We start from the raw sequence: 25,361 nt of genomic DNA, 5'->3' as shown, positions 1-25,361 counted from the left end.
ACATTGATGTGCTTCTGTGAGGTTACACACATCTACACTTTCTAAAAGAATTATTTAAGTGAAAGCATTTCCCAGTCATCACAGTGCTCAGAGTGATTCTTATGCACCATGATATAAATCTTAAGAACTCACAGAAATACTCCCACTAAGCATTCAGGTCACTGGAGCAAACTGGATCTGTCCTATTTTATCTTTCCTAGAAAAGAGAATGCACACCAAATGAAATCACAGTCCTTCACAAGTCAGCAGCATGTTGGCTCTTTTCTTTTCTGTACTGTAGTGAAAAACTCCAAAAGGAACAAGCTTATGAGTGCCCAGCTAGCTAAGGGTGCATTACCTGAATGTGTTCAATGCCTGTTAGTCAATAAATGTAACATTATTGTGCCATCCTCCACGTTGCAATTCAATTCCCACTGCCTGCACAGATGTCCAGTACAAATAAATATGAACATCAGCTAAATCAGCATACTGTCAAACTGCAAGAAGAATTCCTCTTTCTTTCCGTGTTCCTCCTGAACATCCTTAAGCTGACTCTTAGACAAAAGATGTTTTGTTTTAAGTGCCCTGACCCAGAATTTGCAGAACTACTTGGCAAGACTACAACTAGTGCATCTTTAGGCTTCAGTTTAGCAAGGTATAAAAGCATGTACCTAACTTTAAACACAGAAGTACTGTTCTGACTTCAGTGAGATCACTCACCTATTTAAAGTTAGATGAGTGTTTACATATCTTGCTGTTGAATAGGTGCCTTGGGGCTTTTTAACCACATGCCATGAAAACGATTGCCATTCTAAACTAAGCCATGAAAGGACCTTTTTTTCTCCTTCCCCCCCCCCCTTTTTTTTCTTCTTTTTTTCTAGTATAGTGTTTTATTCTCACTGGGAAAACTATTTGAGGATGTTTAGCACTAAGTAAATTTTAAGCTACAACTGTCTAGAAAAAAAGAAGTACCCTTTCTTTCTTTATAAGGCTTCAGAGTTAATTGGTAGAACCCTGAAGTAGGGCAGGAAGAATAATTTTTACTCTGGAACTGCAGACTGGCGTGCAACTTTTCCTCTTGGAAATACATTCCTTTTTCAAAGAAGTAGGCTGAGAATTTGCACACACCAGGCTTTGCTTTGCTTTTTCAGAGAAGTATGGAACTTTGAACATAAAAAGATAATACAAAGTTATACACACAGAGTGATTTGCCGTTGGAACGGGCTGCCCAGGAAGGTGGTGGAGTTTCCATCCCTGGACGTGTTCCTGAAAAGACTGGATGAGGCACTCAGTGATATGATCTAGTTGACTGGCTAGGGCTGGGTGCTAGGTTGGACTGGATGATCTTGGAGGTCTCTTCCAATTCGGTTGATTCTATGACATGCACACACTCACACAAAGAATGGTGAAAAGACAAATCCACATTTTAATGCTCTGATGTGAAGCATTTGACGTAAAATACAAAACAATTCTCTGGTTGGTATAACATGAAAGGCTTTGATGGATTTATCTTTTATTAATTATGGACAACCAAAGAACAAAATTTGCATCCCTTGGACTAGAGGAAAAAAATTACAAATTATTAAATTAACAGAACAGTGGAGATTGTGATTCCAATTATTTTTAAAGACAGCTGTGTGACAAGAAATATTTCATATTAGCAGAAAAGCCCATAAATAAAAATAAACTGTGCATATAAGAATGAGAGCAGACCCTGGAATGAGGAATTACAAATCATTTAGAATAATCTAGCATACAGAGAAGGTTACAGCTTGGAAATGCAAATATGATCACCTACTTTGAAAAGCTATTGAAGAGACATTCTTTTCAAGTAAAGAGAAAACAATAATGAAGAGCAAGGATCTAAGTGGGATGAATGTTTGAAACTATACTGCAATTTTAGTGGAATTTTTCTTTAGCATTAATGATCAGGAAGATGGTTTTAAATAACATTATAATGAAATCTCCAGGTGATGTGAACTCACTAAGCATTATGAATGATAATGAGGGAAGAAAAATATTGTTGCAGAGCCAGCAGAAATCAGGAGGACAGGAAGAAAGGGAGGTACTGCTGTGAAAAAAAATGTATGTAAGCTATAAATAGTGGCAGGAAGTATGGAAAGTAAAGAGGCTGCAAGAAAGAATTAGGGACTAATTTTAGGACAGACTAGTAGCCAGCTAGAAATTTTCATTAGAATGCCCATGAATAAGACCAATAAGTGTAAAAGAAGATATCATTCAATGTGGAGAAATAATTGTTACTCTCCATGACTTCTGATGTAATAGGACAAGGCAGAATATGCCCTGGCTTTGTGTGATGGATTTTAGGCAAGGATTGACCTGCAAACAGTTCTCAGCAGGAGCTGAGTTGAAGAAGGACAATTATAGAATAATAGAATAGTTTGGGTTGGAAGAAACCTTAAAGCTCATCTAGTTCCACCTCCCTGCCATTGTCTGGGTGACCTCTAACTAGACCAGTTCCTCAAGGCCCCATTCAGCCTGGGCCTGAACACTTCCAGGATTGAAGCCTCCACAGCTTCTCTGGGCAACCTGTTTCAGTGCTTCACCACCCTCATGGTGAAGAATTTCTCCCTAAATCTAGCTTCTTCCCATCTGAAGCTGTTATCCCTTGCACCATCACTACATGTCTTCTCCAAATATCTTCTATGCCTCTTTCAAACACTGGAAGGCTGCTATAAGGTGTCTCTTCTCCAGCACCATGTGAAGAGAATGCAGTACAAGGCTACAAACCACACCAGAGGAGGGCTATTGCCAGAATGTACAAAACAGGCCTTACCTACGGGAGCAACAGAATAATCATGTTTCTATTTCCTCTTCGCCTGTGACCCAGCTCAAACAGCCATCCTGGCTTTTCCCATCAGAAAAGAGATGAGGACTTGAAGTGATGGGGAAGGACTGCTGACCCTTTCAGCAGCAAGTTACTGATAGATCCTTTTCAGAAACTGTCTTATTGCTATTTCCATGCAACAGCCTTTTGGCCCAGGTCTTTCTTTAGGTCTGTCCACCCTTACCAGAAGCACCCAGCATCCGTATTTAGCATTACATTCTTAGAGAAGGCAAATTAAGTTTCCTTTGCTGCCAAAGAGTCTCACACCAACTTTGTGTCCACAAACACATGGAGATGCAGCAACTCTCTGAGCACTGGCCCCAGACCAATCACACTCACCACATATCCCCAGGTAATTCTGCATATGATCTGTTGTAAACTTACACCTCTTCAGTTCAAATTATTTCTTTGTGTTTTGACTTCTTTTCCTCCTCGTTAGATTATGATGGCAATGCTTTTGAGACCCTTGGCAGGAAGCAATGAAGCCACACCACAGTGTACCACTTTTTTTCCTGTTCTCTATTAGATTTCCACATCTCCCACTCTTTCTGAATATTAATGCCCCTGTGATGGTTTGGGTGTTATGAAGTCACCCAGACTAGGCTCAGCTTAGCTGTAAATTAAGAGTGAAGCTTTATATTTACAGCTTAGCACAATATACAAGCAGATAGTTACAATATCTACAGCTATAGACAGAAATAGACAAGTTAAAATGTAATACAGAAACACAACAGCCCTCCCAGAAACCTGAGTCCCCAGAAGGGGCTCCCAACCACCCTTCCACTTCCCTTCCACCCCTTTACCTTATCCCAGACTTTGCCTTATGTTCAAGGTGAATTTGGAGAATCAGCCAGGGGGATTAGGAAGCAGATTAGTTACACAGATGGCAGGTTAGAGAGAGAAGAGAGGCAGCCAGAGCCAGAGAGAGCAACTCTGTTATCTATATGTTTTTGTTTTTATACATCTCAGCAAGCCTATGAGTGCAGTAGACATCACCATTGTTTCCTTTTCACAGCCTATAATCTAATTCCTCTCACTAAAATATCCCAGCTATGTTCAAACTAGCACAGCCCCTAGCTCTGTTTTCTTTCTCAGCTCTCAGGCTTCAGCCCACAGACAGTGCATCACTCCTTCTGCCACGCTGATTTCTGGTGTCCACTGTGCTCTCGAGTCCTGTGCAAAGCTTGCTCATGTGTCCCCTCATTTCACCTATCTGTCCACAGATTTATGGATATGTACACATTTTGACATAGTCCAAAATATGGACTTTGGCCTACAAAAAAATATCATAATCATGAATTTGCATAAATTGCAAAGAGACAAGAATTAACACTTTCAGGCTAATTTTGTAACAGTCCTCAGCAAAGCCTCCTCCCTCCCCCCTTCCCTGCAGCCCCAGCCACTGAGCTGGCAGTGTCACAAGAGAATCAATCTGCAGTCCTGTGAAAAATAAAGGTAAATAATCACAAAAACAGATGGACATCTCCTAATCCCTGGTAGCTGAAGGCAGGATTTTGCTCATGGATTTAGAATATTCCTCTTTCTAAAGACTTCCAGAAGTCATCAGCTGCACTCTCACTTCCTTTTCCCTACCCATTACCATGTAATGGTAGTTCAAAATAGCTTTGTTTTCCAATTCAAATCAAATTCTCTGAACTCTAAAAAGAGACCTTCCCACCAATTATTTGGGTTTGTTGGGGTTTTTTTTCTAATTAAATAAAGTAATCCTTGAGACATCAGTCCTTAAGAAAAATGTTATCAAAGGCAGCTGTTCTGCTAATCAGACAAAATGCTTGGGTGATGCTAATTTACTCACAGTCACTTCACAAATAGACACAGATATGATACATTCTTTGGTAGATAATGCTAGCACAGAACTAACACTACCCACTGTGGGTAACATAAGGGTCAGCCACTAAACTAAGGGTTTAGTCCACTTTCAGGATATTCTTAATGGCTAAACATCACATTTCCAAAAGATAGCAGAAGGAATCTTCCCATGTCACAGCAGAATTCTGTACCATTAAGCAGTACCTCAGTTCTTTTACGTGAAAGGATCTGTTCACAACACATCTGCTTGCCCATACCACAAACGAGTGAGAGGCACCTTGCCTTCAGTAGCACAATGACTTGTGTTAGGCTTGGATCAGTCCACATGTGACTGCTGTGCATCCTCCAACTAGCTTTTCTAAACATCTGCCAGATGTCAACAGCTTACAAGATTCCCTTAAGCAGTATTTCTCCATGAGATCCTCAGTGTGATTGACAGCAAGAGGCTCGTGGAGTTCCCAGGAACAACAGGACGACACAGAAGACAGATTCTGGGTGGCAAAGTGAGTAATGCTGAGTTTCTGTCATATCAAGGTAGTTCTGACCAGATTTTTCCTCAACTATCACTACACACGCCAGTGTCAGTCCAGGCTAAAGACACAATTAAAATATAAACAGCCTTCAGCTTGTGTGAGGAGATTTTATATCCCTTCACATTAATGTTACAAAATAACCCTATGAATTATTTTTCACAACAATACCTAAGCAAACTGCAATTTACTCTAGAAGTTGTCTGGTATACCAAAGCATTTTGTGTACTCTGGACTTCATTCAAAGCAAATATTCAACTGCTTTTCTTTTATACACATCTGGAGGTCAGTACAAATCATCCTGCCCTTAATGTTAGTCCCACACAATCTGCGTAGTATGCATCGACAAAATAGGGAGTAATTTCTGTGGTCACAAGAATGATTTGGCCCTCACTTTCAAGTCCTACCCCAGATTTCCTGTTCAATCCTACATAAAAGGGTTAACCTCTTTGTACATCTCCATCCGCAAACAGGGTAAATAACACCTGCCTCCTTTCTGGTAGTTTATGAGGCTCCTAGGGCATGTCTCTACACAGGTGCAGGCACACCCAATGTGGCTCTATGTAAGGAGAACTAATTGTGCTCCTCATTTTTCTAAGGATTCCAATTAAGATGCCCAGTATTCAGTTTACCAAAATGCTGAGTGCTCAGAACTGCAACTGAAGTCAAAGTAAACTCTGCTTCAAACAATCAAATTGCTATATATTAAGTGTATAATATTAAATACACTGAAAAATCAAGCCAAAGGCATCTCCAATGGGCACCTAAATGAGTGAGCATCTTTGAATTTAAAATGGTGCCTCAGGTCCCCTCCTAGAAAACAAAAACAACTTTATACCTTTTTGGATGATGTAACGATATTAATTCACAACGTAAGTCACTTAAAGGCTAGAATGATACATATGTATTTTTAAAAGCAAAAAGAATTTCTATCAGCACAGCTTAAATGCTCTGCAGTAAATAAGGCAAGGGACAGAGCACAAGGATACAGGACGCTGGGTAGCTGCCCATTGATTACCTGTCTTTAATTCCATACACTTACTGAGGAATAGACCTGCAGAACACTGTGCAACCACATCACATAAATCAGGACCTAAAATAAGGTTATGGAGACAAATTGTTTTATTTCCTGCCCTTTTGTTTTGTTGTTGTTTGTGCTAGTTTGAAGTAGGGTAGAATGTTTTGGTGAGAAGAACTAGATTACAGGCTGTGAAAGGAAAACAATGGTGATGTCTACTTCCCTCAGAAGTCTCGCTGAGGAGTTTGAGAAGAATAAATGAAAACATTAGATAACACTCACCATTTTCTCTCACTCTCGCTTGGGCTGCTGGCTGAGCAACATCTTACTCCCTAACCTCACCTTCCATTTGGCCTAACCCACTTTGCTTCTTAACCTCTTGGTTGAACCTCTATTCTTCCTTGGGACTGGGGTAAGGTTGAGAGGGGCAGGGGGAAGGTGCAGGGGTGGCTGAGAGCCCCTCCTGGGGACTCAGGTTTCTGGGAGGGCTGTTGTGTTTCTGTAATATATTTTACCTTCTATATTTCTGTATATAACTGTATATACTGTAAATATCTGCTTGTATATTGTGCTAGCTGTAAATAAATAGCTTCATTCATATTCCCAGAGTCGACTGAGCCTAGTCTGGCTGATTTTTAAAGTGTATGGGGGGCGGGGAACACCCAAACTATCACATTGTTGTTGTCTGATTTTGCAACAATATAATTCCTTTACTACAGCTTTTTCATAATATTTAATTTACCTCAGAATCCATAGGTGAAAAATAGAAATCTTACTCCAATTCTTGCATAAAGCAAGAATAATTTCTTTGAATTTATTGGAATTAAAGTAATATACATGAAAAAAAAACCCAACCTTTGACTTCCGAAAACTTCAAGCTGTATTTCAGCATTTGGATTCAGTGTACTAAAGGAAAATTGGGTATTACCTCCAGATAGCTCCTTTTTTTCTCAGTCATTCTTCTCTATTGATCATTATAAGCAATAGAATTTTTATAAATCCCTACTATAAAGCTTTTACTTTTACTGTTACCGTTCCTTCACATAGACTCATAGAATCAACCAGGTTGGAAGAGACCTCCAAGATCATCCAGTCCAACCTAACACCCACCCCTAGACAATCAACTGAAACATGGCACAAATTGCCCCATCCAGTCTCCTCTTGAACACCTCCAGGGATGGTGACTCTACCACCTCCCTGGGCAGCCCATTCCAATGCCAATCACTCTCTCTGGGAAGAACTTCCTTCTAATATCCAGCCTAGACCTCCCCTGGCACAACTTGAGACTGTGTCTCCTTGTTCTGTTGCTGGTTGCCTGGCAGAAGAAACCAACCCCTACCTGGCTGCAACATCCCTTCAGTTAGTTGTAGACAGCAATGAGGTCAGCCCTGAGCCTCCTCTTCTCCAGGCTGCACACCCCCAGCTCCCTCAGCTTCTCCTCACAGGGCTGTGTTCCAGGCCTCTCAACAGCTTCATCACCCTACTCTGGACACATTCCAGTATCTCAACATCTCTCTTGAATTATAATCACTTAGTTTTACATTTTGGGGCAAATCACACCTTTTACTCTCTTCCTCAGAAATAATAAGATAGCACAAGGCACTCGTTATCTGAAAAGATTGTGACATCACAAGGGTTCTGGGGGCAAAGTGAGTAATCAGTACAATAGAGAAGATAATCAGGAAAAATATTAGAATAATTAAGCTGCTGTGATATAACCCCTTTGGAATTCAATCTGTAAAAAAAAAAAAAAAAAAGATGAAGGAACAAAGAGCAAGGGATAACAGTTCTTTGTAAAGGCAGAAGCAAAAGAAAGAAAAATATATAACCTTATATTACCTAATTCTCCTAGCAAGTACATACTAACCAGTGTTTGTGCTGGTGACTCGTATTTGGTCATGTTAGAACATGGTTTGAATAAAATAAGGACCCACACTGGATGTCTGTTTTAACAAGTGCCAAGCCAAGTGATTTACAAAAATGTTTCAGATCCTCATACCTGCAATGGCATTTTGCAAGATTCTTGCCTCTTGCTCCACACTGATGGTTCTCTTCCACCCTCCATCCAACAGGTGACAGCATTTCATGCTGGTTTTTGTCAGCACCTTTAAGAGCATCTCAGTTTTGCTTTCCATTTTTTAGATGAAGAATTTAGTCATCCTGGTACTGAGACATGGCTCTGCACATAGAAATTCAGAGAGATGAATGAGGAAGGATGAAGAGCAGAGACATTCACTAAAGAAAACAAACAAAACCACGAAAACGTGCTTTAGACTACGTCAAACATATCACACCTCACACATACTTTAAGGACTCTAGTGCTGTGATCATCAGCCATTCTACTCCTGGAGTTTCATCTGTGTCTGGAGATATTTGTGAATATTTGGGCATAACTTGTCAGAACAGGACCTCTCCAGACCCCTTCTGACGGACTTCAACTTTGCAGAGCAAATATTGTTCTCAAATCTTCAAGCTACATGATGAATGTTGAAAGTGACATGCTGAAAGCAAGGCTTGCTTCTACTGGGGCTGTCAAATAAGGTGTTGCACAGGACTTAGCAAACGCACACATGAATGATTTGCTCCCCTCTCAAGAGAAGCTAGACATGAAATTACTGTGTTGCTTCTGACATTCCTGCAGCTAGGGACTGCTACAAGGAAAGCTAGACTGGCTGCAGTCTCGGTGGCAGAAACGGCCACCCACACCTGGTGTTTAAAGAAGATACTCAAAGAATAGATGACAGAGCAACTTGTTGCAAACCACCCAACTCATGTATAGCAGGACAAACACAAGTGGGATGCAAACGTCTCATATTTTCAGTGCAGGCAGCAGAAAATTATTCTCCTGTAGCATGGTTTCCACTGTGTTCACTAGTATCAGGACATCTTCCCTTCCTGTGAATCACCTCAGACTACACACACTGGTTTTGTTGCCAGCTAAACAACTACTTAAGGAGCTGCAGCTTCCTGCCTTGGTACCTTTAATTTCTTTGTAGCCACAGGTCTCGGTAGACCATAGTCTTCCACCTCCATGACAGTTGTGTCTTCAGGTTCCATACAAAGCAAATCTTGAGCCCTTCAAATGATTACTGGGGCCGACGGAGCCACACCTCGGCCTCACAACGCAGATCTCTGCCTTGTGCTTCCAAACTGTCAATCGACAATTCAGAACCAGAAAGCGAACTTCTGTGATTAGATCCCAGTTGGTTTATGGAGAGAAAGGGAAGAACTACTAGCGCTGTGCCTCTCAGGAATGCCACCAAAGCAAGGAAAAGATGGGTTACAAGGGCCAGGTTTTTGTGAGGGAAGCGCTATACCTGCGTGCGCTCAGCGCGTCCTATTCCCTCAACAGTTCATTTGCGCGACGCTGCAGCACGACGACGGAGCCGGGTGCCGTCGCCGCAGCATCCTTCAGTCCACTCGCGGCCGGGATGAGCACGCTCGCCCCGACGCTACGTAGCGGCTAATCGACCGCAATCGCCGACGGGGGAGGGCGAGCAGCCGGGGGCACCCCGTGTTTCGCCGCCGTTGGGGCGGGGTACGAGGGAGGGCTGCCCCCGGGACAGACAGGGGCCGCCCTCGCGCGGGCACTGGCCCGGCTCCTCGCGTATCCACCCCGAGAGGTGGCCCCAGCGCAGCCCTCAGCCGGAGCCGCAGCCCTCTTGCCTTCCCTCCCTCTCCCGCCCCCGTCCCCACCTCTCCTCCAAAACCGCCGGAGCTGCTGCGGCTTCGCTTCACTCGCTCCGCTGCCAGCCGCAGAGCTGGGCTGGTGGCCGTTGTCACAGGCACGGCCCACGGCGGGAGAAGCCCCGCCGCTTTCCCGCTGCCCCATTGTCATGGCCAGTGTCGCGGCTCAGCTTTGACGATGTTGCTGGGCACTCCGCGGCAGGGCGGCTGGGATCGCGGCCGAGTGGGTGAGAGGCTGCAGGCGGCCGTGGCTGGCCTCCAGGAGCTCCAGGTGCTGCGGGAGAAGCAGCGGGAGCTGGTGCGGGCCGCCCTGGCCATGCCGCAGCAGCCGGCGGCGAGCGGAGACCAGCTCCTGTCCGCCCAGAGCAAAGAGCACCGGCTGGAGGCCACACTCACCGCCCTGAAGGAGCAGTTGGTAAGCCGTGGGACGCGCCGCTGCGCCGGGGCTCGTCTGCTGCCTGCAGGGGTCCTGCGGGACCGCGATGCAGAGGGAGGGCGAGAGGAACGCCGGCAGGCCGCCCCGCGCTGGGCTGCCTGACATCCCTCCCCTTCGGGAGCCGACGGCGCAGTTGCGGGGCCGACTGCAGGCAGTGAGCTACAGCCGCCGCCCCCGGCCGCTCCTCCCGGCCCACCAGCGGCCGTTCCTCGCGCGGGCAGGTGCGGGCGGGCGGGCGAGCTGCAGCTGTGGCGCCCGGCCCCGTCTCAGCCAATATAACGGATCGTTTCTTGTCTCGGACACTGCTCACCTGGGCGCGTATTACCCATCCGAAATGCCAGGTGTGGGTAGAGGGCTCTGTGCCAGGCGCAGCGCGGAGTTGTTACCCAGTACTGCTCATTCATCTGAGCCGGGGATAGGAAATTATTAACTGAAGTAAGGCATGTATCACGCTTGCGAGCGCTCCCCTCTTAACTGCAGAGGCCTTTTGAATAAGGGATCAAAAGATACTCAGAGTGAGATACGCATAGACAGACTAAGCGCCCAGGGGCTTTGCTGTGTGCTTGCTCATGCACTTAGGTGTGTACGCACCTATGTGTGCGTACAGCCATGCTTGCCCGCGCACTTTGTGTGCCGGTGGGAGTCAGTCTGCCAGGAAGAGGTTTGTGGGACAGGAGTACTTTGTCCTTGCCACAGACTGCATGATGGAAAGAAAGAGTAACAGAATGGAAAGAACAAGTAACAGAATGTCAGGTCTTGTATTCGAAGTGTTAAACTAGCTGCTTGCACGCGGTTTTTTGGGGTTTTTTTTTTGCCGCTGAAATGAGTTTCATAGATGAGACAACAATCAAAGGGTAAAGGGCTTTAATCTCCAGTAGGGGCAATTACACACTTCGGTAAACTCAGACTTAATTCAGTGCCCTTGCCTGTATTGGCGCAAGGGTTTGCCATCAGTTATCAGTCAGGTGTGGAAAAAAAAGCAGTTATTCACTCCTAATAGGCAGCTTTATCAGGTCGCATCTCAGCATAAAATTGGCTTTAACCTTCAGGGAAACCTAGCCACCACGTGTGAAAACAGAGCAGCGAGTGTATCTTGATTAAAGTAAAAAATGCAGGATAAGTGGACTGCCAACCACTTGATTACCTGTCACTGATAATTTTAACTAATGACCCTACTTTTTTCCCCCTTTCTTTTCTTTTTTTAACTAAGCAAAAGAAAAGAAGGCATTTATTGCCTGTTTGGGGCGGCTGGATTAACAGAAACACCCAGTGACCTCTGACCACAGTGACTGCTTTTTTTCATGTCAGCTGTTGTGCTTTATTTGCTCATTTGTTTATATATATTTCAAATAAAATATGGAAATAGAAGAGTAGCTTGTCAGGCATTTAGTGGCACCTCACAAGTCTTTCCAAGATCACGGGAGAAGTCAGTCATTAAAAGGGAACTAAAAAAACTGCCTTTAATTGCTGCTGCAGTAAAAATGCAGGAGTCATGAGGATGCACGGCTGGATGGGGTGGATTTCACCAGTAGGTGCCAGTGCAATTATGGGAAACATATCTTCTAGGGGTGCCTGGGAAGGAAGTATCCCTAAAGCTCAAGAGGAATGAATGAAGGCTATATAAATCTAGAGGCAGGTTCTTCAACAAAATTGCAGTTGCACAAATGCTTTAAGTAGTGATTCTTCCAACATTGGCCTATGAATGCTGGAAGATTTTCAGGCTGGCATACCTGCTACATTTACTAGATTTTTTCCCCTGTAAATTGCAGACATATATGTGAGTAGAGGTATACAGCTCAAAGCTGCTTAATAGCAAAGTAAGCTCAGCTGAAAACAGGCTTTTAATAGTCCTGTTAGAAGCAGTCCACAGACCCTAGAAACTCTACAACCACTGGCTGAGAGTAATTTCTTGATGACTCATGAGCAGCATATTGCACTCAAAACCCTTGAAAACTGTTCATGAGCATGGGAAATCATGTTAAAAATAAAAGCAACAGCAAATGCAAAGCACAGCATTGCTCAGAGAGTATTATGTCTTCATTGTTGCTCTTGGCCCATGGCCAACAAAGTATGTAATCACTGCTCTATAAGCTTTCATATTGAGAAACTCATTAACAACTTAAATGTAGCTTTGCCTTGCGATGTATCTTGATCCAAGTTTCAAGTCGTGCTGTAGCTCTGGGCTTTAGCTTGGTTATGACTTAATTGATTAAAAAAATGAACCTTGCAACATGAAATAAAAAGCTGTATCAACTGGAGCTGGCTCAAGACATCTCAGCAATGGAAACAAGGCAGATAAAGAGTCAATCCAAGCTACTCCTATAATGTTAAGGTGAGAAACAGAAGAGCATGAGCAATACCCTTAAGGAGTCAAGTGCAGTTATCTGGAATGGGTGGAGCAGAGCTATCAAATGCCATAGGGACCATGAGTGAATGCCACTCCCTGGAGACATCCCAGTCTCTCCCAACAGCAGGTACCGGCAGCGGCCAGCAGTGGGCCTCTCCAGCAGTCTTCTGTAGGCACCAGGGCTGCAGGCTTTCTGCTGCCCCTAGCAGATGTCCATTTTTTGCTACAGCCGGTGGTTGCTAGCTGCAAGTTAACAGTGCAGACAGAACGAACGTTCTACATGAGAAGAGAGGTGGTGCCTTTTACTGCAAGTGATCCTAAAGTTGCTCAATTAGTCTCTTAGCTGAACTGCATCGTGGTGAGGTAGAGGAAAAAGAAGAGATGCAAAGTTTGGCTAAGACAAAGAAAGAAATCAATGACACTTTCATGGTAAAAGTAGTTGAATAGCTAAAGAGGAAGCTTTATTTTCTCAGATGTTTCCTCAGAGAACATGTTTATAAGTAGTAGTTGGTTTGATTTGAATCTGATGATCCTGACTTGCAAGCTTTCATGTGGCTTATGACATTACAAAAATGTGAAAAGGGTCACATTATATTTGTTATAGGTTTGAAAACCATAGAGTTGAAAAAAAGTCCTCCAGGGACTAGACAGTCCAGAATGTGAACCCAAGAAAATGTAATGTAGTTTTTCAGTCCCATAATTCTGCTATCTCTTTACAAGTTGGCAGCAAGGCCAACTCGTTCTCCTTTTCTGCTTGCTGCCCACTGTCTGCAGCAAGAGCTCTCTTACCTTGTAACATGGGGGAGTAGTCCTGTTTAGGCCTAAGGGTGGCAGAGGCACTGGGAAGGGAGAAGAGGAGCATTGAGGATTGTGGTTTGAGTTGGGGGAAGGTTAAAGGAGGTTTTCATATATCCTGTGTAGGTATTAGGTGTTAAGGATCCATATGCTCTGGATTTCTCTGTATATTTTTGAAATCTAGTTCTGTATTTCTATCCAGTTCAAGAGCATTTTATTTTAATCTTATGGGAGAGTAAAATTATATCTGTCTGCTCTTAAAACAGCAACAGAAAAAGGAAAACAATATTTTGCACAAGGATTTTTCCCCTTTAGATAGATTTAGAGAGAAGAAAGTGTCTTTTAAACTTGGGGGGTTGTAATTTATTTCTTTTTTAAGTAAAGTTTTTGTTCATCAAGAGAGAAAAGAGGAATTCATCTCATTTTAGAATAAGGGAATATTTGAGATCAATTTTCCTCTGAAAAATGGCTGGGTTTGTACCATTAGTTACAAAAAGAACCAGGAATGAATAGACTTAAGATGTGCAAAACTGGGTAAGACTAATTGCCATCTTTTGTCCATTCCAAAATACAATTGGGTTCATAAAGTTATCTGTTGCTAATCTACAACCAGTAGAGGTCAACCACCTCTTTAACTGAACAGATTATTAGCTGAGAAGAATAATTAATCATGACTAGTGGTTTTTGGTGCTTTGATTTGGAGTGCCAAATTGTGTTGACTTAAAGGAACCTCCTTTTTGGAGAGTATTCTTCCTCCTGGAAAAAGAGTAATACACTGATACCTCAGATTTGTCTCTCTAAAACCATAGATAATCAAGAGTACATGTTAATTTGGAAAGTCTGTTTCCAGTATTGTGCATTGTACAGAAGTCTTCACAGCTGCATTGCCCAAAGCAAACAGATGGTTTCACCTGCAAAATTTTGTCTCATGTAAAATTCATGTTGTGAACTGAGAATGAGTGTGCTTAGGGTTTATTGTTCTAAGTGCTGCTTAGGTGGTTATTAGAACAATAACAACTTTAAACAAACACACAGGAAAAGTCATCTTTATGCAAACAAGGAATATTGCTCATCTTGGGAGTGCAGAAGTAGTTAGCTATAAGGTCAAAGTTATGAAGTGTGTTGGAAACATAAAACCCCAGTGGTTTGAGACATGATAAAAGGGTTAAAAAGATTATGTAAATTGTGTGTGTTGCTTAAAATGCTGTAAAAGCACAGACAGAATTTAGAGGTATAATAAATAATCTTTGAATACCTGAGAGCCTTGTGGCCTCTCTGTCATTAATCAGAAACCACAGATTGAGAGATTGGCTGGCAAAGCATTAATCATTAAGCAATTAATTCCAGCCATGGAAACAAAACTTTGTGATTTCCTGAGTAGATTGAAGGAGGCAGAGAATACTTTTCCTTTTTCACTGTAAAGAAATTGAAGAAGTACAAAGGAGATCATACATGCATCGTTCAGATGGGATAGAAAGCCTCATTTGTTGTCTAGCTCTTCCTTTTTGTTTATATGGAACATGAAATGAATTTTCCTAGGAAGCAGTAACAAGCTTCTTGAACTTAAATCTTTTTAGATTTAAGTTCAAGAAGGAGCTTTACTTCTTGTCTTCTATGTTCCTGCTGTTCTCTGTAAAAACATGGTGGAAATAGCTTTATATTTAACTCAGCAGCATCACCAACTGGCACAGTTGTCTTGTAAGACTCAAAACACATATCTTTTTTTTCTGTTTTTCTTGAATCACAGTTTCTAATCATGTACCAATTACTTTGGGAGCTTAGCTTAGCGTTCTTGCTTTTAGTATTTATAGCTATGGGAGAAACCTAGAAACGCAGATACTAAATGCTGAATAATCCAAACACAAGGAAGGTTGAGTTGAAAATGTGTTCCTACTGAATTTGATGTTTTGCACATCATTTAGTTTTGCAGATACTTTAATTGGTTCAAGGATCTAGATTATATTTTTTTCATATTTGATGTTGGAAATGCTGCTAGTACTGCCACTTGTATTTTTAAATCTGAATTGTACACATAAAGAAGAATCTTAGTTGTGTTTTTCTTGCTGTGACTGAGTGGAAACCCAGTCCCTCAATGGCCGTGAGAACAACTTTACAACCAACTTCAAGAGGCTACCTTTCTGTGAAGTGCTGTTGGGTGGATGGTGAGGTGTGATATAATTAGAAGCTTCCTAAATAGTGACTAGGCCTAGGTAATTTGCCAAGTACCATATGAGAAGTTTATGACAGAAACCAACTGTGGTTCTTTGGCTGGTACCTAACACTTAGCCATCTGCCTCACCAAGTTGATGGCATAAATACTGAGGGAACAGCTGCAGAGTCTGTTACCTCAAATCAGCCTGATCATTAATTGCAGTAAGCAAAGGACCTTGTCTCTGGCTTCTGATGTACTATTCAGATGCTTGAAACAGCAGTTATTTTAAGTATAGTGATTTTCAAAGCAGTATTCAAATGCCATCTTCTCTTTGAATAAAATATGTGGCAGTATCTAACCACAAAACACACAAAGAAAACTTTAGCAGAGTAGATGTCACAATCCTTTCAACTATAAATGTATGTCATCAAACCGGGGGTATGACAGAAATCAGTGCACTGTTGTTACTTTGTGTGGCAATAAGATATCTTTACATACAGCAGGTTCTTTTCATCACCTGACATCACAGAGTTCATGCAGACAATCCATAACATTTCTGTCATCTTCTTGCTCAGAGACAGTGTATGGCGAAATGCAGTGCATATGTTAATATGATAATTAGTTAGAAGATTGCCATCCTCTTTAGAGATACAGTTCCTGCCATAGATGTAGCAAAACCCCAGAGGTTCAAGTAAGCATATTCACAGAATCACAGAATACACTGAGTCGGGAGGGACTCTTGAAGGTCACCTTGTCCAATCCCCTTCACTGAGCATGGACATTTCCAGCTAGGTCAGTATGAAAAGCCTTGAGAATGTGTTCAGCTGAGCAGAAGAAAATATATACTGAGAAATGTAGTATTTTGTACTTATACTTTATGTCAGTTTCATTATTGAAAGCCAGTTGCAACAGTCTCTAGCTAAGCAAAATACTTCACGCAAGCGAAGTCTGTCCAGCACAGATGGCCTGATTCCATATGCTGCCACTGAGCTTCTAACTGTGATTATTCTTATTTCCCTTCTTTTTCCCTCGACTTGTGAATTAGTCTCGTTTGAGGAGGCAGGATGTCGGCTTGAAAAGCCACCTGGATCAGCTAGACCAGCGAATAAGTGAGCTGAAATTGGACGTCAGTAAGACCTCTAGTGAATACTTGGATAGTGACAGCCGACCCAGCTCAGGTAATGTTCACTTGGTCATTTATTCAGAGGGGGGTGTTGTTAGGAGAACTGAAAAGTATCATCTGCTAAGCAAAACTCTATATTGTTTGGCCAGAAATAGTGCCCCATGGCTGAGGTGGAGAACAGTCCTCTGGCACAAAGCAAACTCACAGGACTGGTGGGCATTTTCCAGCAAAATTGGTTTAGTTAGAAAATACTTACTTACCTCAAACAGTGATTTTTGTTGTGTAGTTTGGTTTGCCATTTTTTTCAATTTTAAGCTAGACATTTTAGCTACAAATGGAAGGAGGAGATAGAATGACCTTGTGTGGTACAGAATGATAATTGGCAAAGTGGCTAGTGCACCCAGTAGAAGTGAAGGAGACCAACAGGCCTCTCATTGCTTTGCTTGAATCCAGGCAGGATCCTGAGGCTTTGAAAATCACTACCTCTGCAATACTCTGGCCAAATGGATGATGGATGTTTGGTCATTATATGAAAGTGAAACAGCTCTAGTAGAGATACTGAGAAAAAACTACCCAAACAGTTTGTGTACTAAAGCTTTCATGAACAGAAAGAGATCTGAGTTTGAAGTGTCTGATCTGATTCACAGAGAGAGCTCTACTGCAGACTTTTATAGTTAGGATGTCTGTTAAAACCAGCTTTTGTTATCTAATCTGGGACAATTGAAATACTTTTTTTTTTTCAAACAGAATTTTGAATCATAGAATAACAGAATTAACCAAGTTGGGAAAGACCTCTGAGATCATTGAGTCCAACCTATCGCCTAACTCTTCTAGTTAAATAAACCATGGCACTAAGTGCCTCATCCAGCACAGAAATGCCTGAAGTCTTCAGTGAGATGAGAAAATGTATTTTTTTATTTATTTACAGCATATGTACTTGCAGCCTGTTACTTAGAGTGGGCATAAAAAGTGCAAGTTCCTGTTGGGTGTTGAAGTTCAGGAGCTGTGCACTTAGGCACATACACACAGTTCAAAAGGAAGTGTCTTCCTTTTCTTTATATAGAGAGGAATAATAAAAACTCCTATCCTGTATTTATACAAAGCCATTATTAATACTTTCATAATTAATGGGCAATGATAGCAAGACCTGAAGAGGTAAGAGAGCATCCATTTTCTGCCCTTACAAATTCCAGCTTTCATAGACTTGGCACCTCTGATCACAGACCAATTTTATATTGTACTTTATTATCCAAGCCACGCTTGTATGCAGCTAGCACAAGTTACAGCAGTGTAAGATAGTGATTTGCCATTAGAATGGGCTGTCCAGGGAGGTGGTGCAGTCGTCATCCCTGGAGGTGTTGAAGAAAAGCCTGGATGAGGCACTTAGTGCCATGGTCTAGTTGATTGGCTAGGGCTGGATGATAGGTTGGACTGGATGATCTTGGAGCTCTCTTCCAACCTGGTTGATTCTATGATTCAAAGATGGTACAGTTTTACACCAGTTGCTGGTGTAAAATATCCCCAAAGGCATTCTCCAGTGAAGAACTGTGTGTGCTGATGCTGCACTTCACCCTATCCCACCCTAAGAACTAAGCATGCATGTGCTTGTGAAGCTGCCTCGGGACCTAAATAAATAAGTAGAAGCCAAATAAAAGGTTGTCAAATGAGAGTATATCTATTGTGAAGTTACTCAAATAAATGATTGTAAATTTAGGCCTGTGGCACGTAGCAAATGAAGATTTATTTTACTTTGTGATTTTCTTCTACAGACCGTTTGGTTGCTGTAAATGAGAATTATCTTCCTATTTATTTTATCTGCAGGCTTCTATGACCTGAGTGATGGTGGCTCTTGCTCGCTCTCCAACTCCTGTACTTCTGTGTACAGTGAGTCTATCTCCTCTTCCCACACCAGTCTCTTGCCTAGCTCTCAACATCCTAAAGCAAGGCTCAGTGTGTTTGATTATCGACCCAAGTCTGCAGATGAAACTACTGTGCACACCACCAGCTTCCAACAGCAGGGAACCTGTGCCAGTGATGGATATCAGATTGCAGCTAGCACAGACATCTCGGGGACTCCTACCAGGTCCCGACCAAGACCAGTTTCCACAGGTAATCAACTGCAGAACTGGATACTCATTCAAGAGAAGGACAGAATCCTCATTGTTACTTGTAGTATGTAATATACCAATCTATAATGCTTCTTTTCAATACACAAATTGAGAATTAATTAAAATGCCAAACCATTTGCTGTCCAACTTTGACTTCTCTCCATACTCACATATTTTTAAACAGTAACAAATGTAAGGAGATAAGAATTTTAAAATGGAAGAATATTTAAGTGCATGAGACAAAATTGTAAAATTAATGTTAAGATCCAGTTTTAACCTACCTGCTTGTGAAACCAGAAAAAAAAATGCAATATTTGAAATAACTTCGTGTAAAGGTGCAGGAATGTATAAAAATGTAAGGTGAATTTTAAGTTAGAGATGGTGTATTTTACTAAGAAGGATTTTATGGAAATCTAAGCAGAAAGAGGCACTTGCTGTTTTCTAATCTGTTGTAAGATTAGTGTGACAATACTTATATATATATACCTTGCCCTATTTATTCAGATTGATGTGGAATCAAACTATTTTATTTTCATAATTCACTATGAACAGTTACAGATAACATTGCAGAAAATGCCAAATTTTGAAGTCTTTCAGAAACTTCTGTCACAGAACAGAAGCAATCACTGTAAGTGGAGTATGTGGTTGGATTTGATGGTTGGGTTTCCTGGTAGTGTGAAGCAGCCAGGAAATAAGTTGAGGATTTGTTGGCACTGAAGTCTGCACTGTTGTATGGAGAAATGCAAGGTAACTGCAGATGCTTCCAGTACTCCTGGTGCCAGAAGTAACATGGTATCATAGTGCTACCTCAGCCTTGCTTCACACAAGAACACAGCATGTCCTCACAGGACGTGCTCCCAAGAGAAAGATGCAGTGGTCAAGTGTAACTCACAGCAACCTTGACAGCACTCCAAAATTTACGAGATCTGATTTGGTGGCTGTAAGTGCCACCTTTGGGAACTGAGCCTTCTGTCTGCCTGAGTAGTTATCCTTAGCCTGGAGAAGAAGAGGCTCGGGGGTGACCTCATTGCTGTCTACGACTGCCTGAAGGGAGGTTGTAGCCAGGTGGGGGTTGGTCTCTTCTCTCAGGCAACCAGCAATAGAAAAAGGGGGAACAGTCGGAGGAGCTATAGGCTGGATGTTAGGAGGAAGTTGTTGCCAGAGTGATTGGCATTGAAATGGGCTGCCGAGGGAGGTGGTGGAGTCACCATGCTTGGAGGTGTTGAAGCAAAGCCTGGCTGAGGCACTTAGTGCCATGGTCTAGTAGATTGGACAGGTCTGGGTGCTAGGTTGGACTGGATGATCTTGGAGGTCTCTTCCAACCTGGTTGATTCTATGATTCTTCGATATTTTTCTCTGTCAAAGTGAAGGTTCTTCTGCATCCTTAAGGTTGACTTATAGAAAAACCCACACATAGCATTCCTGATCTATGTTTTGATCAAATCTCTGAATAATTTCTTTCTGAAGTTAAATTGTAAGAGATCACTTGAGAAAGGCATGAAACTAGTAATGTTGTCAGCAAATTAATTGGCAGGTCCAGTTAGGACCTTTAATTGGATTTGGGGTTAAAGAAAAGCAGATTCAGGTCACTCTGTAGCCAATGGGACACATTGGTCTTAATGTCCATCCTGTGCATTGAGTGCTTCTGTTTACTAATGCCTTACTAAAGAAAAATGTATAAGAATGAAACTACAGCTTCCAGAATTTAAAAGGTTAAGATACACTATAACCAAATATCTGCTTAAATCCTCCTAAAACAGCTGATTGAGTATTATAGATTTTTCTAAGACACTTGATATAAAAGAGTTGGAAGAAAAACTGGAATCCAATTTTAACCACTTAAAAAGCCAGGCATTAATGGAACATGCTGCAAATTCCATCAATTTCTGAGTTACAGTCATATATCCAGAGAAGATTTTTATCCTATCCTGAGGCTAAAGTGTTCAAAAACTGCATCTATGGCATGACTTCAGGCTTTCTAGTTGTTGGATTCACTATTTATCTCTGCAAATAAATAAAATGAATCTCTTATTTTTGTTAGTAGTTTGGATTCCTGTTAGTCTGTGACATTCTAGAATGATTCTTTCATATCCATGGATTCACTTCATCTAGGTAGCACCATTTAAATTTATTGCAAAGGCATCAGTGTTATTATTGTATTAAATAGCAGTCTAATCTTTATTATGCTCAGGTTAATAAAAGCCTTGAAATAATTCAGTGATCTTGGAGGACTGAAAACATTTTCTTCATTCATGCTACTGATTTTAGTAAAAGGTAGCACATCTCTGAAATGGCACTTTTAGCATAATCGGTTTGTCTGTAATTGTCTGTGATTTAATTAGGTTATTTGTTTTCATCCACTGTGTAGGTGACTTGGAAAGACTCGTTCCACCAGACAAAAGATTTCAGAAAGAGACAGATCCTAAATCTGTGTTGCCTCTGTACCATGATGGAGACATGCACTTGCTCAGCATGGACCCCAAATTCCAGAATGACTTGGTCTCCAAGAATGGTATCGATATGTATCTTTATCCAAGCCCCCTTCATGCGGTGGCTTTACAGAGTCCTCTTTTCTCCCTGGCTGGGACATCCCCAGAAGCAGACCTCCAGGCTCCTCCCAGTAAGCCCATGACTAGTGCAACAGGTCCCAGCTTAATTAGGACTAGGCCAGCCACTGAGGCCAAGCCAGGGGGCTACATCAATAAATTGCTGCAGCTGACAAGATGCAAAGGGAACAATCGGGCTGATGCCAGTGAGTGGGTTTCAACAAAGAGCCAGCCAGCCACAATGCACCAGAGACTCATTATAACCCCCAGCACTGGTGGAGTGAAAATTAACAGCAGCAGTAGCCAGCTGGAAAAACAAGTGAGTTCTCTGGAAAGTAACAAAGCTGAAGGGAAGCTGCAGAGAGTGTTGCTGGAGGGGGAATGTGCCACGCAGCAGGAGACCGTGCACTGTGTGAATGAAGAGCAGCCGTCCACTTGGCCTGACACAGAGCCATCAGCTGTGAATAATTGTTATCCTGCCAAGTCAGCAGGAAGGGGATCTCCTTTGGCAGAAGCAACAGAAAGCAGTGTGGAGTGCAGTTCATCCAGCTCACAGCTGTACCAGGAAGACTCCAGCCTGGACACCTGGAACACTAAAGCCAACCCACCCAGAAAGCATCCTGTCAAAAGATCTGGCAGTACCAAGCTAGCTAATACTGGGGGTCATGAGCGAGCAGCAAGAAGTGAGTTTGTTCATGCTCAGTTCGTCCCTGCAGAATCCCACCATGTCCGGGTCAAGTTTGCCAGCTCCAAAACAAAGGCAGTGAAGATAAAGAGGAGGAACAGTGAAAAGGTACTACGGCCTGGGAAGCAAACAGTTTGCATGGAGAAGGTCAGAGGGTCCCATGGGGTTGCCAAGCTGCCTGCTGAGTGGAATCAACCCCAAAGACCACAGGGAGCGAAGAGCCTTGTGAGGAGACCTTCGTATTCTGGTGGTGTGACTGGCAGATCATGCTCAGAGTCTAGTCTGTTCCCTGTGCAGGTCAAACTCCCCACTGTGCCGCCCAGGCCAGAGCTCTGCAGAGCTTCGGCCAATGCACTGTATTCCCTCGAAGCAGCTGGTATAGACTCAGCCAACAAGAAGCAGCAGCGCAAATGGCAGTCCACAGGGGAGATCTCTGCCAAGACCCACTTGGCCAGCGTCCCTAGTGGACTTGGCTTGGGAGCTCCAAAGCAGCCAGCAAGGAGAGCTGGTGTCCTGCGCACTGTCAGTATGAGGGCTCGCTCCAAGAGTCAGCGCCGGGGAGCCTATGCCAAAAGTGAGTCAGACCACTCAGAGTACTCTGCAGAGTGTGCTTCCCTCTTTCACTCCACCATCGCAGAAACCAGTGAAGGGGAGGTCAGTGATTTCACGACTAACCGTTTTGGGGACAGTGAGTCCAGCGAAAGTGATTCAGATGGCAGCAGCAACAGTAGCAGCCTTGCCCTTGACTATGATGAAGGGGATGAAAGTGAGCTGATTTGGCCTGAAGGTTCGGTCAGACAATCAGAAACTGTCCAGGCTTCTTCCAAGCCTCTTCCCCCAGTGCCCAAAATTTGTCGTATCAAAGCTTCAAAGGCACTAAAGAAGAAGATTAGGAGGTTCCAACCTGCTTCCCTGAAGGTCATGACCATGGTTTAAGGGACAGCAAGCAGGTTTCTTAGGGAGACAGCCTGCTGGGTCTCATTTGCAAAAGAAGAGAACCTATGTGCAGAGGAAAGGACTTGCTTGAAGGAACTGTGAATAATCCCTGAATGGACACAAGGGATTTTGTTTGTTAATACCCAGACATAATTGTCACTGTATCCAATGTCCTCTTTTGCCATTTATTCTGTAAATATGTATTTGTGTATAGTGTGTAATGCCTTTTTTTACTATGCAGAAGGGTCACCGTGCTGAAAATGAAAGCAAACTCTGACATGAGATTTTACAGGCAGGTTCTTGGTGATTTGTTTACCTCGTGCATGCACAGAATCAGTCCTAGACACAAAGGCTTCCCAAGAAGAGGAGCCTTTCCCAATGAGTTATTTGGAAGCATCCCTCCCTCTTGTGAGGAATGCTTAGCAGTCTGAAGTCCGCATTAACCCTCCAGCTGCCAACTCTAATAGTGTGGAAAAGCTCTCGGTACTCTCCATAGTTATACTTTATTTCATGTCATAGAGTTTCATGTCTTAGAATCAACCAGATTGGAAGAAACCTCCAAGATCATCCAGTCCAACCTAGCACCCAGCCCTGTCCAATCAACCAGACCATGGCACTAAGTGCCTCAGCCAGGCTTTTCTTCAACACCTCCAGGGACGGTGACTCCTCTACCACCCTGGGCAGCCCATTCCAATGCCAATCACCCTCTCTGGCAACAACTTCCTCCTAACATCCAGCCTATACTTTCCCTGGCACAACTTGAGACTGTGTCCCCCTGTTCTACTGCTGGTTGCCTGGCAGAAGAGGCCAACCCCTACCTGACTACAGAGCAGCCATCCTGTGTCTCCAAAACAGCAGGAGGGCAAGTCTGTTCTTCCATAAACACATACTGTGCTGCCCCAGTTTAGGGCCACAAGCTACCTGGGAACAGAGGGTGAAAATGATACTTACTCCTCTTGGGCAGTAAGAATGAGAATGCTGCACACTGTCTGGAAGTTTAAAGGGAAACTCTATTTACAAGTACTTATGTGCAGAAGGCATGCAGCTAGAATGAATATATTAACAAACTAGGCCAAGTCTTTTGGACTAAAGCCTTCTAGAATCCTCCACCACATCCAGTCTCAGCAGGCCTGAACGTAGGTCAAAACTGCCCTCCCCACCTCAGGCCTACAAGTCCTCAGCAGGCCTTGCGACGCCTCTCAACATTTCCTGCCGGCTGGAAGCTGCCTTCCTCCACACACAGTGTGGGATACGCAGGGACACGCACACCTCCCAAAAGGAGGGGTGGAGGGAGGAGAGCGCTGTGTCAGATAGGCACTGCTTTATAAGCTATCGTACTGGAAAGGGGAACAGAATACAGTGTTGCAATATGCTGGGATGGCAGAGTCTGTCCCCTGGGACTCTCATAGAATCAACCAGGTTGGAAGAGACCTCCAAGATCAGCCAGGCCAACCTAGCACCCAGCCCTAGCCAGTCAACCAGACCATGGCACTAACTGCCTCAGCCAGGCTTGTCTTCAACACCTCCAGGGACAGCGACTCCACCACCTCCCTGGGCAGCCCATTCCAATGCCAATCACTCTCTCTGCCAACAACTTCCTCCTAACATCCAGCCTAGACCTCCCCTGGCACAACTGAGACTGTGTCCCCTTGTTCTGTTGCTGGTTGCCTGGCAGAAGAGACCAACCCCCACCTGGCTACAACCTCCCTTCATGTAGTTGTAGACAGCAATGATGTCACCCCTGAGCCTCCTCCAGGCTAAACACCCCCAGTTCTCTCAGCCTCTCCTCATAGGGTTTGTGTCCCAGGCCTTTCACCAGCTTTGTTGCCCCTTTCTGGAGGACTTTGTGGTCTTCTTAAGGGCGCCTGGTCCCACACCACCACATATGCTTAGTCCCTGCCTATAGTGGGGTTTGGAACTGGATGATCTTTCAGGTCACTTCCAACCTAAACCATTCTGTGATTCTATAAAAAGGTAAATTTATTTGTGACCAAGAACAAGACTTCAGTTTATTTCCTGTTGTCAAAACTGCAAGTGTAGAGTTTTTATTCAAACCCCCTCTTTATGATGTTCATTTGTTGAATGGGTGACAGAATGTGAGAGCTCAGTGGCACAGTGTGTGAATAGCTGGGGCTGACATTATAGCTTTGGCCCTGAAATGACAAACTTAATAAATACTATTTAATATACTTCTGAAAATGTCTGACTTTCGTGTCTAAAGAACGTTATTCTGAACTATATTGTTAGGAATGCAAAGGAACTTTCTTTGGTGAAATAGATGTGTGTTTTCATGGTTACTGTGCAGAGAGGGGTTCTTTAGTTTTCAGAGAGTTGTTGACTG

At 43.1% G+C, this 25,361-nt stretch overlaps 2 protein-coding genes across 6 annotated transcripts in view; one reads left to right on the top strand and one right to left on the bottom strand.

Moving 5' to 3' along the window:
• LOC135183443 (sulfotransferase 6B1-like) overlaps window positions 1–10,713 on the bottom strand; it is a 33,935-nt gene extending 23,222 nt beyond the window's left edge. For 2 of the 5 annotated variants that reach the window (XM_064158452.1, XM_064158456.1), the window contains exons 1-2: window positions 10,289–10,563; window positions 8,205–8,384 (exon numbers count right to left, since the gene is read on the bottom strand). In XM_064158452.1, the coding sequence (XP_064014522.1) occupies window positions 8,205–8,340 (136 nt within the window). In that variant the 5' untranslated portion in view covers window positions 8,341–8,384; window positions 10,289–10,563. Of the gene's footprint in view, window positions 1–8,204; window positions 8,385–8,499; window positions 9,036–10,288; window positions 10,564–10,638 lie in introns of those variants that run through there. The other 3 variants (XM_064158454.1, XM_064158453.1, XM_064158455.1) reach the window with 3 other exon arrangements.
• Window positions 10,007–23,299, top strand: DACT2 (dishevelled binding antagonist of beta catenin 2). The gene is made up of 4 exons (XM_064158444.1): window positions 10,007–10,307; window positions 16,668–16,800; window positions 18,567–18,854; window positions 21,222–23,299. The coding sequence occupies exons 1-4, from the start codon at window positions 10,071–10,073 to the stop codon at window positions 23,018–23,020; spliced, it is 2,457 nt and encodes an 818-aa protein (XP_064014514.1). The 5' UTR covers window positions 10,007–10,070; the 3' UTR covers window positions 23,021–23,299.
• The last annotated feature ends 2,062 nt before the right edge of the window (window positions 23,300–25,361 follow it).

Source organism: Pogoniulus pusillus, chromosome 18, assembly GCF_015220805.1.
Source record: "Pogoniulus pusillus isolate bPogPus1 chromosome 18, bPogPus1.pri, whole genome shotgun sequence".
In the NCBI taxonomy this organism is placed as follows: domain Eukaryota; kingdom Metazoa; phylum Chordata; class Aves; order Piciformes; family Lybiidae; genus Pogoniulus; species Pogoniulus pusillus.
The sequence above is the reverse complement of the archived record's forward strand: the minus strand, read 5'-3'. Positions and strand labels throughout refer to the sequence as shown.

Bases quoted from the DNA above. Each gene is read 5' to 3' on its own strand.
- DACT2 (XM_064158444.1), top strand. From the start codon at position 10,071: ATGTTGCTGGGCACTCCGCGGCAGGGCGGCTGGGATCGCGGCCGAGTG. The intron at 10,308-16,667 runs GTAAGCCGTGGG...CTTGTGAATTAG, and splicing joins CCGCCCTGAAGGAGCAGTTG to TCTCGTTTGAGGAGGCAGGA. The intron at 18,855-21,221 runs GTAATCAACTGC...TCCACTGTGTAG, and splicing joins ACCAAGACCAGTTTCCACAG to GTGACTTGGAAAGACTCGTT.